The 16,316-nt window shown below is 43.3% G+C and overlaps 1 protein-coding gene across 9 annotated transcripts in view; it reads right to left on the bottom strand.

Moving 5' to 3' along the window:
• Nucleotides 1-16,316, bottom strand: part of MARK2 (microtubule affinity regulating kinase 2) — a 199,876-nt gene that overhangs the window by 170,839 nt on the left and 12,721 nt on the right. For 6 of the 9 annotated variants that reach the window (XM_083164717.1, XM_083164716.1, XM_083164715.1 and 3 more), the window contains exon 1: nucleotides 3,532-3,923. The exons of the other annotated variants lie outside the window; for them this stretch is intronic. In XM_083164717.1, the coding sequence (XP_083020843.1) occupies nucleotides 3,532-3,603 (72 nt within the window). In that variant the 5' untranslated portion in view covers nucleotides 3,604-3,923. Of the gene's footprint in view, nucleotides 1-3,531; nucleotides 3,924-16,316 lie in introns of those variants that run through there. 9 annotated transcript variants of the gene reach the window in all.

Raw genomic sequence — 16,316 nt, forward strand, 5'->3', positions numbered from 1 at the left:
TCACTTTTGCAACCTGCATGATCAGACATTGGTTACCGCAGGAATGGTTGTTGTCCTTCCACGCTTAAGTTGGCTGGCTAAAGGCCGCACAGTGACATATAAACATGAAGGCCCACACAGTGACCTAGTACTCCTCACAAATCAAGCCCAAGCAATGACGGGCTACTTAAATCAATATACTCTGTTTATCTGTAATGCCCATTACACATTATGCCACACACCATGATGCCCATTCACCTTGCACTATAATGCCCCCAATACTCCTGCTTATACATATGATGCCCGCAGCAGTGCCTCTCATAAAATGCCACCAGTTGTGTCCCTCATAAAATGCCACCAGTAGTGTCCCTCATAAAATGCCACCAGTAGTGTCCCTCATAAAATGCCACCAGTAGTGTCACTGGTCAGAAAGGGGTAATTCTAGATAGCCAGCACAGCCCCCATAAAGCACAGCCCTTCATAGATAGACAGCACAGCTTCCCCCCCAAACATAGGCATCTCCGCACAGCCACCCCCCCCATTGATAATCAGCACAGCACTGCCAGCCCCCCTCCCCCATAGTCAGCACTGCGCAGCCAGACGCTCCCCTCCCCCAATATTCAGCACAACATTGCAGCCAGCTTACACACACACCCCCCCCCCCCCCCGAAAGTCAGCACCGCATTGCAGCCAGCTCACACCCCCCCAGTCAGCACCACATTGCAGCCAGCTCACCCCCCCCCCCAGTCAGCACCACATTGCAGGCAGGCAGCTCACCTCCCCCCTCCCCTTAAGAAACCTGCCTTAATCTCCGTGTCCCCTTCAGAGGGCTGCTCCTGCTGGCGGCGGCTGTCTTCAATGAGAAGGAGGCAGGCAGGGACGGGTGCGCAGCGTCAGAGGTCTGGAGCCGGTTGTCACTCGCGCGGCTGTCTTCTCTGAAAGGGCACAAGCGGGACGTGTGCGCAACTTCAGGAAATCCACAATGCGCATATCCCGTCCGCCCCAACCAGCGCGTCCCCCATGTAAAAGGGATGAGCGCGGAAGGTTTTGGCTTTTTTAAACGGCACTTACAGGTTTTTTTTTTTTTTTTTTTTTATAAGGCATTTACAGGCGGGCCAGTCAAAACAACTCAGCGGGCCACTTGTGGCCCGCGGGCCATGGGTTGAAGACCCCTGATATAGCGCATACATATTCCACAGCGCTTAACAGAGAATATTTTAAACATCAGTCCCTGCCCCAGTGGAGGTTACAATCTATATTCCCTACCACATGTGTGTGTACACACACACACACGCTCTAGGGTTAATTTTGTTCGGAGCCAATTAACCTACCAGTATATTTATGGGTTGTGGGAGGAAACCGGGGTACCAGGAGGAACCCCACGCAAGTACGGGGAGATATACAAACAGTTCGGGACATGGCGGGAATTGAACCCATGACCTCAGTGCTGTGAGGAAGTAATGCTAGCCATTACACCGCCCACGCTGTACATCTGGCCCTGTATGTGTGCTAGGAATTCCCAATAAGCAATCAGATGCTGTGTTGTATTACAGATGTTGTTATACAACACGGGAAGCATGCCAGAAGGTACTAGGGTACCACATTCAGGTTATGAGGCGATTGGTCCTCAGAAGTTTGGAAAACCAGAAACCCAAATTATTAGGGAAACATTGATATCTGAAATGTCCGGTATAAACTCTAATAACTGTACATATACCAATTTCAAATAAGTGAATTAAAATCAGAATGTAAAAAAGAAAAGTAAACCTAGGAGCCTACAAATAGTAATTAATTATCTATAATATCAGAATAACCCAGCAAGTGTATCATACAATTGTCTTCTCAATGTATAGTGAGTAGAAGAAGGTCTTCAAAAATACATCAAAGGCTAGACACTGGAAGCTAAACAGGAATGGTAAATAGATAAAGTGGTTGTACAATGGTTCTATATTTAAAAAAAAAAAAAAAGACACACCTACAATTGCTGACTAAACAAGGACCTGTTTCAAGGTAGAAGGCGGAAACAGCTTGTGCTACACAATAGGAATGAGTGTCCTGTCTCAATGCAATAACTGAATTGACAGATTTTTAAGAGGACTATAAAATCATATAATGATGTAGCTTTTGTAGTTTTCTAGATGTGGTTTAATTAACTCAGACTTACAAAAATCAGACTATTTAACTAACCAAACACTTCCAACTGATACTAAAATGGAACAGATCCTGTCAATATAGAACTGATTGATTTCTTCATGTGTATTTATATTATATTATTAAACCCTATGTTAAAAATCCATGTAGCTTGGATGTTGAACCTAGAATTTAATAACCAATTTCAGCATACACAAAAGCAAAACCGTTTAACGAATATAAGAGGTCTTCTACTATAATTTGTGAGCAACACAATATACCTCCATACACAACACATCATAAAGGTACTTTTTGACCATGATTCCAAGTTTTCTCTCTATCCATATATAAAAGTAGGAGTATTGAGCCCGCGACTAAGGCTGGTGTGAAAGGTTCTCGGGCCAAATTCCCAGGAAAATTTGCCAGGAGTTGAACACTGCTAGCTAGCAGGGTTGCTCCGGCAACCAGCCCGGGTTACTGGCTGGTGTGAAAGCTACTGACCTGGGCAGTGGGTGGCAGGCAGCGGGGTCCAGGAGCTTGTAGCACTATTTGCCAGATAACGGGGTGGGAAGAGCTGCTGAATTTGAAAACATATTTAAGAGACTGGCCGAATGCTCTCAGCCAATCAGCACCCAACCAGTCACCTGGCAAATTGAGATACAAGCTCCCAGCCGCTGCACATAGGCGCCCTCCCAGCGCTGTCTCTTCATCCTCACCCCAGAAAATGCAGGAACTAGGCTGGTGTGAAAGGGGCCAACTCAGAAATGTCCCTGCTTGATCCCTGGACTGTATTCCCGAGTAAGCTTGTGGGAGGAAACCGGAGTACCCAGAGGAAACCCACGCAAGTATGGGGAGAATATACAAACTCCTCTTGCGATCCCATACAAAGTTACCTTGAGGCCTACCACTCTGTGTCTAATCCCAATCAATACAGAGTTACTGTACAACAGAACTTGCTTTAAACACTGGCTACAGCACCCAAACTAGCCCTGCTTGCAGCCCAAATTCAGAGTAGACTTGCTGATTTGTGTATGCGGCCCTATGGGTCTGTGTACACAAATCAGCAAGTCCACTTGTACCATAAGTACAGTATATAAGCCACCGTTACTGGGGCAAGAATAGGACCACTAATTGAAATGATCCCTAATGTCACAAATCATTAACTAAAGCATTAAGTCTGCAAGCAGAAACACAAAGATCCACATATATTACATCTCCTTAACAGTGCAAGCCTAGCTGACACTTTTTGCTACAGTATTTCCATATATTATTTCAATAGCGCCGCACATATACACACATACATACATACATATACACACACACACTAACATTCTGATAGGATTAGAACTAAAGCAGTAGTTTAAAGCATCATTCCAGGAAACAGAAGCTAAATTGAAAGAAAAAAAAAAACCTGTTACAGACCTCATGAGAAAGGAGGGAGTTCGCACAGGAGTCAGGATGGTCACGACGCTTTGCTGCTATATCCTCTAACATGGCTTTTCAATGAAGAGTCCCTCTCATGTAGATCAAAAAGGCTCCAGCCAGATTGCCCTTTTTTTTCCCCCTTTAATCCGTCAGTACTGGCAGGGGGAAGGTACACCTAGTTTGCTTGTTCACGTTCTCTCCTTTACTAAACTAGAAAGCAGGAAGTTACCACCCTGAAGTATCACGCAACAAGGGAGGAGAACCTGACCTGTCCCCTCCTCACTAGGGCAGGTAAAGCTGGTGAGACAGAAGCTGACATCATGGCATTTGCAAGGAGTGTACAGCAGCTGAGAGGATGCAGTTCTCGCGAACACAGACTGCTACAGAGTGAGAGAAAGGTAATTCTTCCTTTCCCAACCCCCTCAGCAAAGCAAGCTCTGCTCCTCCTCTTCCTATAGAAGACACTGAGGCTTTGCCTTCTCTCACTGTTGCTTCTTCTTGTGCAACAGAGCAAATAATAAATAGGGAGGGAAATGGGTATGGCAGGTCTCCTCATTTACTATTATGTTCCCACAAACAATTCCCACACAGTCAAATGCACTTTGCAAACCCGAGACACATACATTATGGGGCACTATAGGATAAACATAATGGGGGAAAGAGGTTACAATATACACAACATATTTTAGTGCTGCAAATAACTACAAATATTTGAAAAGTATTCCAGTGGGGAGGGGAAACAAACGTACATTCTAATAGCAAAAGCGGCGGTGTGGTTGTAAATGATCACATTCTCTGTACAGTGCTGATGGGACTGCTGCTGAGCAGAGAGGTGAGTTTACATCCCCACCACCACACACACTTTTTAAGGCAAGAGATTATATTCTGGAGACTTCAGGAAGCAAACTTTCCAGACACTGGGGGGTAGATTTATTAAGCTCGGTGAAGTGATAAACTGTCTGTTTTTTATCACCGTCCAATCAGCTGCTACCTGTAAAGCTACAGGCTTGGTTTGAGAAATGGCAGGTAAGAGCTGATTGGCCGGTGATAAAAACCAGACAGTTTATCACTTAACCAAGCTTAATAAATCTACCCCTGTGTCCCCCATACACTCTGTGATAGCAGCGTGCGTTCCGACTCGATGCGGACATCGCACAGTGCAAAACGTATGTGCTGCATATACTTTTTGTACTGCTTTCAGATCGCATGCAAAACGCATGCCGTGCGATGCGATCTAGCCAATAACGCATGCGATTCTTGCAGCGTGTATGGACACCTTAATACAATTATGTCGGAAGAGAATGTTCCTTAATTGCTCAGCTTATAAAATGCATTGGCTTGTGATTACCTTTAAAAGTTTAAGATGATGGCCTCGTCGTAAACCAATATGACATTTATTGATAGTCTGAGAACGCATGCAATAGGTAAGTCTATCCTCCAGATTACTTAACCATAATGAAAGGTTTGTTGGAAGACACTGCCAGTGCTATATTCCTGTTCCTCCCTCCACTTGTCCTAAAGAATGCTACAATGAAAAAAGTTCCCTGCCCCCAAGCAGAGCAAAACATTACAAGAGAAACCAGTTCTCTCAATAACCACAGCAACACAATTGTCTGGTAAAAATCCTTCTTGATTCAGGTGTAATGTCACAAAAGCGCTGTGCACCAGTAACAGGAGCTATAAAGAGAAAATCAAAACGGACGTCGCCTATGATCTTTTTTAGTTAAAAAAAAAAGTAAAAATAAAATGCCTGATTTATCAGACATTAATTTACCAAAGTGATAGAATCTTCAGAATGCGTCCGTCTCAATGGTATTCAGCAATAATCTGTTGCTTTTCTTTCATATTTCTATAAGGGAATCAATTTCATTTAGGGTGTACTTTTGATCAGGGTGATTAGTTTTTAAGTTAAAGCTTCTAACAATCTTGCAAGTACAATATTAGGCTAAAATGTAGCGCGATGCTCAGTCATAGGCACACATATCAGTCAGTTATGCCCGTTTGAGACCGCACTTAAAAAAACGGTATTTTGCAGATTTTTAACCGTTTTAAAACGGTAATCTGTGCGGTCTGTAAGATGCACAACCACTTTACCATTTTAAAAAAGCAGGTTTTTTTTAAACGGTTAAAATGGAGGGTCCTACCCGTTTCAGATGTATTTTGGCATCAAAATCGGGTCTGAAACGGTATTTGTGACCCAGCCAATGAGTGGACCCAGCGCAGTGAATATTTAATGAGTGCTCATTAAATATTCACTGCGCTTCACCCCCGCTTCGCGCCCCCACGCGCCGGTTAACATCCCCCCGGGCTGACACACACACCCCGTGCAGCCGGTACCTCCTGCGACGCGTTGAGGATCCCAGCACCGGCAGTATGGACGTATGCATTGCACTTGTAAAAAAAAGTGTATTTCGGAAAATGGCTGCCCCTTCGGAAAACCTGTTTAAAAAAACCTGTCTTTCGTATGGGGGCCGCCATTTTCCGAAAGTCACTATACTGGAAAGTGCTGCGGAATATGTATGCGCTATATAAGACACTGTTAATAAAACATATAAAAAACGACAGGTCCGACTGACTACCCCATGTAAATCCTAGTAAACTATTAATTCAACCTTTGCATGGATCAGTAGTGTCTTTAGAATAAGATTTATTTTTTGGGTAAAACTTGACCTTCCTTGCTGACTTTTTTGCTTTCTCAAGCCATTACTGTGTACGTAGCAATGTCCACAGGTCACCTGGCATAGTCTGAATGTAGCAACACGTACAGTGATTGGATAGCGTTCCCCTGATTATGAATTCCTACACAAGTTAAAATGTAAACCCCTCAGGAGAAAGCCACAAGTAACAGATATTTGAGGCAATGTTGGATCTGTCAAGCTGTTAAATTAGTGAAGCAGGCAGACTGCTGAATAATGCAAATAGCACAATGTTGACCAGTTGTGAAACGAAACATATCACAGCAATAACCATTGTGCCTATGGGGGTAATTCAACTCAACGAGATATAGCACCAGCATCACTAGCGATGCTTCTCATATAATGGCCATCATGCATGCAGCTGTAGCACATCAAGTTAAATCTGCTTCCTTACTAGGTTTACCATCAGCCACTGACTTTACCGAGACTCTGCAGAAAAGCTACAAATGCACATATTAGCGCTTCATGCACATCCCTAAAACCATTGCACTGGTGTTAGCACATTTGGAACTATTCTTATGCAGAAATGTAGCCCCTGAGCTCAGTGACAGGGAGACATACAATTATTTCCTGTTACTAATCCTATTATGTGTTGTGGTTATACCTGTGGTTAGATGCAGTTGTTAGGACGCAACTAACCTGCCGCCCCTACTTTGTGCGGATTTCTGCTTGCACCTCAAGATTGTCAAGTCCATTATAAGTGCAGCCTCGGGGACAGTCATCGAAAGTTATGGTGTTCTCCCGTATTGAATAGCCCCTACTATGGCGACCATCTATTAGACAGATGTATCCAACAAGTTGTTCATCTACATCCATCAAAACTGAATACGTCACATGGTCGAAATATATTGGGTCAACCATTGAAGGTCTACAGGCCTTAGATGGACACACTCAAAAGGTCGAAATGGGTCTAAATCGACAGGGTCATTAGGTTGACACAAGCATTAGGTCAACATGGAGAAGGTCAACAATCAAAATATCGACCTGGGATTTTTACCTTTTTTTTTTTAGCTGACATGTGCCGACAGGTGGTATTTTATGCCCTACCATCCACTAGGGCGTGGAGGGGGAATTAAAAAAAAGTGTACCGAGCGTAGTGAGGCACTGTGCCTACAACATGGTGACCACAGTGAGCCATGCGAGGGGACACGGTACACTGATACGGTATGTATCAGTGTCGATATTCAGTATAAAAAACAGAGAAAAACCCTTGTCTAGCCGAGGCAGGTTTTTCTTATTAGGGCATTTTTCAATCCCGATTTTCGGGATTGAAAAAAAAATGCCCCGGGATTGGCATCCCCAAATAGGACATCACAGGGAAGCAGGCATTTGCTGATTACAATTAGGGCTTTATTTACTAATATGGGATTTCTATGGGCAACCAATAATAATCTACTTCTGATTTCTTTAGCACCTTCTAGAATAGATAGAATCTGATTGGTTGCCCATAGCAACATCCCATCTTCGATAGAACTCAAATCTTAGTAAATACATACCTTATAGAAGTGCAAGGTACACACCAGAACGACCATGATCATGCAACGATCGGTTCCTTTGAAAGCACACGCACAATGGATTGGAGCATACAACCACACAATCTGCACGCTCAGATGTAGATTGACAAAGCTTAACTGCAGCAGGTAAAATTCTCCAATCGAACACACAACTGGCAGGGGCGCGCACTGGTTCAGAATCATACTGAAAACAGGTACAATTCTGCTCTTTTTACATCCAATCGATTGTACGATGCGTCAAAATCTTGGGAATTGAGCCCAAATCGTTCTGTGTGTACCCAGCATTAGTCTCATAGATCACGCTCTATTGAGCAGAGTTTGTGTCAGTTCATCCCAGAGATCTACCTTGATCCAATAACTTGGGAGGCCAAAAGCTTTATGCTCAATTCCAGTGGGTTTTTCCAGTAAGGTAACATTGGGCAGTACGGATGGTGTAATGGCATTACTGCCTCACAGCGCTGAGGTCATGAGTTCAATTCCCACCATGGCTCTAACTGTGCGGAGCTTGTATATTCTCCCCGTACTTGCATGGGTTTACGGGTAAGTTAATTGGCTCCCAACAAATTAACCCTAGAATGTCTGTGTGTGCGTGTACATGTGGTAGGGAATGTAGATTGTAACCTCCATTGGCACAGACTGATTCAAATATTCTCTGTAAAGTGCTGCGGAATATGTGTGCGCTATATAAGAAACTGGTAATAAATTGGCAATACTTGGAAAGCCCACTATGAGTACCAGACATTTAGATAATGGGAGTTGGATAAACTGCAGAGATAAAGGTTATACCCGACTGCCCAGCATATTCATGTCACACTAACTTTGTTGAAATCCAATCCAGAAACCTAGTCAATGCAATGAAACATACCCTACATCTGGATTGCAGGATGGATCAAGGCACCATATAAAATATCCTTATGCTCCCATTGGAATGTTGTCACCACAATCTGCTCTGCTTGTGCTTTTTAGCTTGTTTTTCACTAACCAGGCTAGAACAATCTAGTAATTGCCAGACATACCCCATCCATAAACACAAGTTGTTCATGCTGCCTCTTTTAGCATAACTATTGTACTCGCACAGTAACCTGCCCATTACGGTGCTCACATTTTGGGATATTCACGTCTATGCCCGACTACACATATATTCAGCATATACAGTACGTCTGCCGCTGCAAGAGTTCCCTCCCTCCAATGGAGGTGCAAGGGAAAACTTAATGGCTCGCTGCATGTGCTAAACTGAATTACTCCCCCCGTCATGGGAAGGGGGCTGGGTGGTTGCGATTCAGTTGTTGTTTTGGGTTCCCAAAGTAATCAGCATCCATTGATGCTATAAATTGTTGCTCGTATCAGGCACCCCCATTAATGTTGACACACCCAAAAGCACTGGATTTAAAAGTGACTAAACCCAACTAAAGTATTGGCTGGGCTGCAGAAAGTACAGTTTGAGCACCCAAACGGAATAGTTTTTCCACATTTCTGCTTGCCAGCTCGGTTTTCCGCAAGCAAAATGTTGGTGCCCCTATGTTGTCAATTTCTGACCATAGGATCTCCATTAGAAGAAGCCACATGTTACAATGTCGCACACAAAACCCCAAAACTACAGCAAATGCCATGATGAATTTGTAGTCACTAAAATCTTTGGAGACTACAGACACAATCCTTTTCACACATGGTTTACACAGACATGTCTGAACTCATACGGTCAGTGATAAAGCAATAATTACATCTGAAAGCCATGTGTAGAGACATGTCCTCCCCATTGTTACTGTAGTCAAATTAAATCCGCACTTTTTGTACCTAGTTGTGATCGTGTTTACTAAATGGGCACAAACATGGTGCATTTTTGATGATGTTGATGATATCCCTTGAACTCCCCAGAGCCCAGAATCACAGAGATTGAATTTGCGCACTGTGCGAATTTGGCTATGGATGATTTTGACTATACTAGAAATCGATTGTACGCATTTTTAGTCAAAACTATGCTGTCTGCACAGTCTATTTTTTCTTCCGATACTGAGGTGGCATCACTATATTTTCTACTGATATGGATTATATAGTCCATATCAGTATTTCATATCACACCATATGTATGTCCCTTAATACGGATAGTCTTAGTGTGCATTATATTCCCCCGCCCCCCCCCCCCCCCAATATGATTCTATTTGCAATGCTTTGTGAAGAAACACAAACAGACTGAATAAAAATATGTCACGTGACTATATTCCTCCCCATATTGAGAGTGGGCCGCAGGAGTACGCACTACTGCGTATGTGCACCGGAGCGTGCACAAGTGAGCGCTGAAAAAAAAAACACAGGCAATCGCAGTTTCAGTGCTGGCAATGAATCGTAACAGGGGTTGGGAGCAGTCAGTACAATGCAGACGCCTTCAGAGCGCTTGTGGGCAGGGCCACGTCACACGCAGCTGCTGCAACCTGAAACATGGTTGGCCTTACACTTTGCTGGGCGGCTCCCCTGCTGCCTAGTGCCGACAGCTGCAGTTCTGCGAAATCTGAAACAGGCCCACAGTCATGACGCATGTCATTTTAGATATTTGCGAAAGCGAATGTGAACTGGATTATGCCACTGATTAAGAAAATAACGTAAAAAGTTCACAATTCAAAAACAGCATAAAGCTTATACAATGTACATTTTTTTTTATTATATACAATTATTTTTTAAAAATTGCATGTTTCCATAATAAATTACAGATTCCATAATGAGTACAGTCATTCTTATATACCCAACGTCTTACAACTTCCTCAGGGGCATATCACAAAGAATTTGTACAATGATTTTACAGGATATCGGTTACACTCCTTAACGAGTAAATTCTTTAATATCTAAAAAGAATAAACGTGAACAGGTATAATCTTATGACGGTGGGTCTAATAGTTCAGATAGACCAGTGAGTGTATTGGCGTGAAAAATATTTATGCGATACAGATAGGACCAACTTTTACCTCAAGGGATAGCCTTCTGTCTGAAATAATATAATATTATATATACATACAAATTCAGCTGGCACTCTCTCAAATGCTTTCGGGTTGTAACCCTGACATCACTAGTAAACCCACTTGAAGCAAATGCTAGTCTGCTACCTTTTGATTGCCATCTTTCTCTCACACATGCACAGAGGCAGTGTTTTAGAGACACAGACATACACTAGACATATCTATAGATGATACACACACAAGTTCATAAACATACAATTTTTCCAGACAAAACCATGAGAAAAAGGCTTCTTTGTATAGCATAGTGTTCATTCTAGCACCCGCTATCTTTGAAAACCCATGCAGTTCCTCTTCCCTGCCTGGGGTGTCGTTGTCTGCTGTGGTATTTCTAGCACAGGTATGGTTTGCTTATCAGTGCTGATATACAGACCACACTGCTAGAAACACCACAGCAGACTGCGACACCCCAGGCAGAGAAGAGGAACTGCATGGATTTTTAAATATAGCGGGTGCTAGAATGAACACTATCAGGAAATATTTGGGTGACTGAATACGCTGCTTAAAGTCCTTATCTGCAACTCTATGTACAATATCGAGTGCATGTGGGTGATTTCCACAGTACTAACGTTTGGAGCTTGCTACATTGGCTGTTGGTGTTTGGTCCAGCATACTCTCTCTATACACCGACGGAATGCTTTGTAACCATTTCTGGGACCTGCTGGTGAGTTTTCTCCCCATTGCCATTATTTTTAGTTTTGGGGCATAAAAATGAACCATGCCCAGTAGTTTTCCAGGGTTTACCTCTGGGTTCATTTCCAATAAGTAATGAGCACCTGCAGCATTCACACCCATCAGCACAAACAATTGAATGGGAGAGCGGAAACAAGAAAATAATTACTTTTTCTGCAATTCCCCCCCAAATGTTAATCAGAGTCACTTTTGATGTGCTATCTGATTAGACATTGTAATGCTTCAATCCTCTATAAGCATTTAGCAACAGATCTACTCTCCATATGTCCCAGAAATCAGGTTATTCTAATTTATTTTTCCCTCAGCAGATTTATAATTCTCTACAGAGATTATTTCAGGGGAAAAGAAGTTATGTGCCAAACTCCTGGTATAGGACACTGCGAGTTGTTTGGTAAAAATGAGCAGACTTATTCTGGCACGGGTAAAATTCACAGCACCGTACAATGTCAATTTCAGTTCTCGGGGGCCTATGTTTTTTCTTTGGTTTCTTTCCCCTTTACCTTAATTAAATCATAGCACAAAGGCTATTTATATGTAAAATTATTCCCCCTTCTGCCCATCTGTCGCGCAACAATATTATTCAGCAAGTAACTTTTTGTCAGAAGAAATGTATTTACTGCTTGAACATTGCCATCTCTCGAGCTGCCATATGGTTTGTGGAAGAGAAATCAGATGTGACAATATGACTGGTTTCGCAGGAATCTAGTAGCATTGGTGGTTCTTGCATCGGTTTTCTTCTGTGTTAGTGAATTTTGTTATGTGCTTGTAATGATTTTTGAATTAAGCAAAATTACATCTACTAATTACCAGTTCTAAATAACTGGTAATAAAGAAGTATTCTTTACAGGGATATGTCGAACATTCACATCAGTCCCCGCCCCAGTGGAGCTTCCACGTACATGCACTTAGGTTAGGGTTAATATTTGTTGGGATCAACAATCTTTAAAACAATATCATTTAAACACAAATGTAAATTTTCAAACAGTGTATATTGATCCAAATCTAACTTTCCAGGTGTCGGTCAGCACATTCTGGTATCAACGCAGACAAACAATAGTGTTCATTCTAGCACCCGCTATCTTTGAAAACCCATGCAGTTCCTCTTCCCTGCCTGGGGTGTCACTGTCTGCAGTAGTGCTTCTAGCACAGTGTGGTCTGTATATGAGCACTGATATGCAAACCAGACTGTGCTAGAAGCACCACAGCAGACAGTGACACCCCAGGCAGGGAACAGTAACTACATGGGTTTTTAAAGATAGCGGCTGTTTATAATGACCACTACAAACTGACAGCATACCTACGCAACAGGTCCACTAGATAATCAAGGATGTTCTATGTGCAAGTTCAATGAGTGCCGGACGGGGTCCCGACAGTTTTTACACGTCATCGGGATCCCGACTGTTAAGACACCGACAGACGGGTTCCCGACGGCCACCGGCTTTTCTCCCTCGTGGGGGTCCACGACCCCCATAGAGGGAGAATAGAATAGGTGGAGAGCGTAGCGAGCCACCGTGCCTGCAGCGTGGCAAGCGCAGCGAGCCTGCAAGGGGCTTTGTTGCGCTCGCCATGCTGTCTGAGTCCAGCCAGTCGGGATCCCGACGTCGGGCTAATGACTGCGGGGATCCTGACTGTCGGAACCCTATACCACACCCAAGTTCAATAATGTACGAGTGCAAATAAAGAGATGGTATGCGGTCTATATGTATGGTATTGACTATTTGTCTCTAAAATCTATATAAACATATGTTAAAAAAAAAAAAGAGATGGTATGTGCACACAAATGAATGGTATCATTTCAGTCTGCTTTTGGGTTGGAGGTTCTTTTTCTGTCACAGAGACAGTGGAGGTGATCCTTTAACCATCGGACAGGGTCGTTCCAATGGTTGGCGGAAATTGCGCTGGACTATGGGAACGCTCAGCATTTATAGACGTGGGAACACAGGCAGGCTGATGCCTGCTGGGGCCGGGTGGCTGACATCACAGGATGTCAGAGCCCGCCCACTCCTCAGCGGCGTTTGAAGGAAAAAAAACAGACTTATTTCCGAAGGCAGGAGAAATCATTAGATGGTAAGCGACTATGAAATGATATCTCCTGCTAGCAGAGGCATACGAGGTACCCCTCACATGGTACCGATGGGATTTATCGGGTGGCATTTCAGCTCTCGGTAAGCAGTGAACTTCGCTGCTTAATGAGCCAACAACAATTATGCTGTGTACATGGTGAGATTTGACTATATAGCCAAAATCGCATGCCGATCGCACAGGTTTTTTACCTTAAGATCCCGATGTGCGCGCCCGTGACAGCACAAACCCATATAGATAGGGCAGCAATGACTATAGTGCAAATCTAATGCTGATTGTATGAATTGTATGTAAAATGTACAGCGATAGCAAAGACGACATAGCACTCGAATCTTTAAGTCGAATAGCAAGGGAATCTCACCGTGTGTACACACCATAAGACCCAGTATGTGGATATGTTTGCATCTCAAACTATTTTAGATCACTATTGACCCTTGTAATCACAACATACAATCCCACAAATAAAACTGCGACATAGTACTTACTGCAAGTCACATGGTCACATCATCAAATACTGAAGTAAGGATTCTGGATTTCAAACTTGTAACACAGCTTTTACCAACTTCATAAAACACATGAATCTTGCAGGACAATCTTGTTATTCCACATTCCAACGGAATACATTTTGATCCATAAAGCAAATTTAAATAAATGCATCATTGATCTAACATGACACACTGGGCCTTATTCGAGTTCACTCTTTCAGACAAAATCCTTCTTAGATGGACAAAACCATGTGCACTGCAGGGGGGCAGATGTAACTTGTGCTGATCTAATTAGATTTGGGTGGGGTTTTACTTCAAAGTGAGATCTATATTGCAGTGTTAAAATAAAGCAGCCAGTATTTACCCTGCAAAGAATCACCCAAAAAAATCACCAAATCTATTTCTATCTGCACATGTTACATATGCCCCCCTGCAGTGCACATATTTTTGTCCATCTAAGAAGGATTTTGTCAGAAAGAGTGAACTCGAAAAAGGCCCACTGTGCTGATGTAGGTACAGCATTATACGGCCTACACACATGCCGATATTTAGGCATTTTCTAAGCGATTTTGCTTAGTTTTGCAAAGTCGCTTAGCAAATGCCCTCACATCGGTGTATGTGTGGGGGCTGTATCGGCATCCGTGCGCGTCCCCGCGCGTCTTTATCGCTGGCCGAGATTGATGGACAGTGTCCATCAATCTCGGCATCGGCAGTGTTCTCCCACCGGAGAACACTGGCGCTGTCTGCTCGCTTAGCACACAGAGCTGACAGCTCGCTCTGTGTGTGGGCTGTCAGCTCTGTGTGCTAGGCGATAGCGGCGCAGCACAGCCCGACCTAGCATAGCTAGGTAGCCCTGCACACATCGGAATGTGTGTAGGGCCCATTAGCTCGATATGTTAAATTACTGATGACAACATGCTGTTTGCCTCCTGTGTGCGTCTTTATTTAAAAAGTTCATACTATATAGGACTTCCAAAATACTTCCTATAGACAACATATTTAAAACAGCACTATATTAAATTATTCACAACGGCAGCAGTTTCCCAAAACAAGTACGGAGTGCTTGTCTGCAGTGCAGTGCGATGGCAGACAGCTTCCGGCTGACTGAGATCAGTGCTCAATTAACAAAAGATCTGCTTCTGTACAAACTTATACCATTGAGGACAAAATGACCCACAACGGAGTACACCAAAATGAAATGGAGCTCTCCCCTCATACCTTTATTTAAACCTTTCACACGCATCATTACAACATTAACAGACAATTACATATCTCATGTGTATAGCTTCTCGCGGTAGTAGGGCAGAAATTACATTTTTGAAGTATTGCTTTCATGTACATCTTCACAGCGAAGCAGGTAACAACCCAGTCACTTTTATTCGTTCATTTCCCTTATCCTGAGACACATTTGAAAGATCAGGTTACAAAAGAAAGGATGCCATTGGTTAGAATTAAAACACTGGCATCCCAACAGAAAAGCCCTATACATAGCCCTGTAGTCTCAATGTCGTTAATGACCCTCTCCCTCATTTGAACATGTTAAGAAGAGGGAGGTCCTCAAAACCAGTAGGACATGGTTAGGAATTGCATTAACAAATTGGTAGCCACAAAATAGTTTTCCTTGGAAAACTACCCAATATGCTTGGGGGGGGGGGGGGGTCTGGTCGCAATTGAATTACTCCACTGGGCACCATCTAATGGCAGCCCGGGAGAACAATTGAAAACAATAAAATTTTTGCTTGAAACTGTTTGTAGTGTTCATTCTAGCATCCGCCATCTTTGAAGCCCATGCAGTTCCTTTTCCCTGCCTGGGTTGTCGCTGTCTGCTGTGGTGTTTCTACCACAGGTCTGGTTTGCATATCAGTGCTGATATACAGACCACACTGTGCTTGAAGCACTACAGTAGACAGTGATACCCCAGGCAGGGAAAAGGAACTGCATGGATTTTCAAAGATGGCGGGTGCTAGAATGAACACTACACTGTTTGCTTGAGGTCTTATTTCACCAGCATAACATTTGTACACAATATTCTATCATTTAATTTTGAATATCCAATGACATCTCAAACCACCCAAAAGTTATCAAACAGCAGAAAAACTATAACCTAGCCATTTATGTTGTTAAAGTTTACCAATTTCGGTACTTGTTTCCTAGCACGGCCACAAATCTTGGCCATCGGGGGTAATTTTAGTGGCCTGCGACGCGACCGACGCGATGCCCCCGATTTTTCCATTGAAATATCGGGTCGGTCGCGTCGTGTGCGCCTAAAAATGCTTAAATGGTCCACCCGCGATGGACGCGATTTCC

The sequence above is a fragment of the Crinia signifera genome, chromosome 11, assembly GCF_055691185.1.
Source record: "Crinia signifera chromosome 11, ASM5569118v1, whole genome shotgun sequence".
NCBI lineage: Eukaryota > Metazoa > Chordata > Amphibia > Anura > Myobatrachidae > Crinia > Crinia signifera.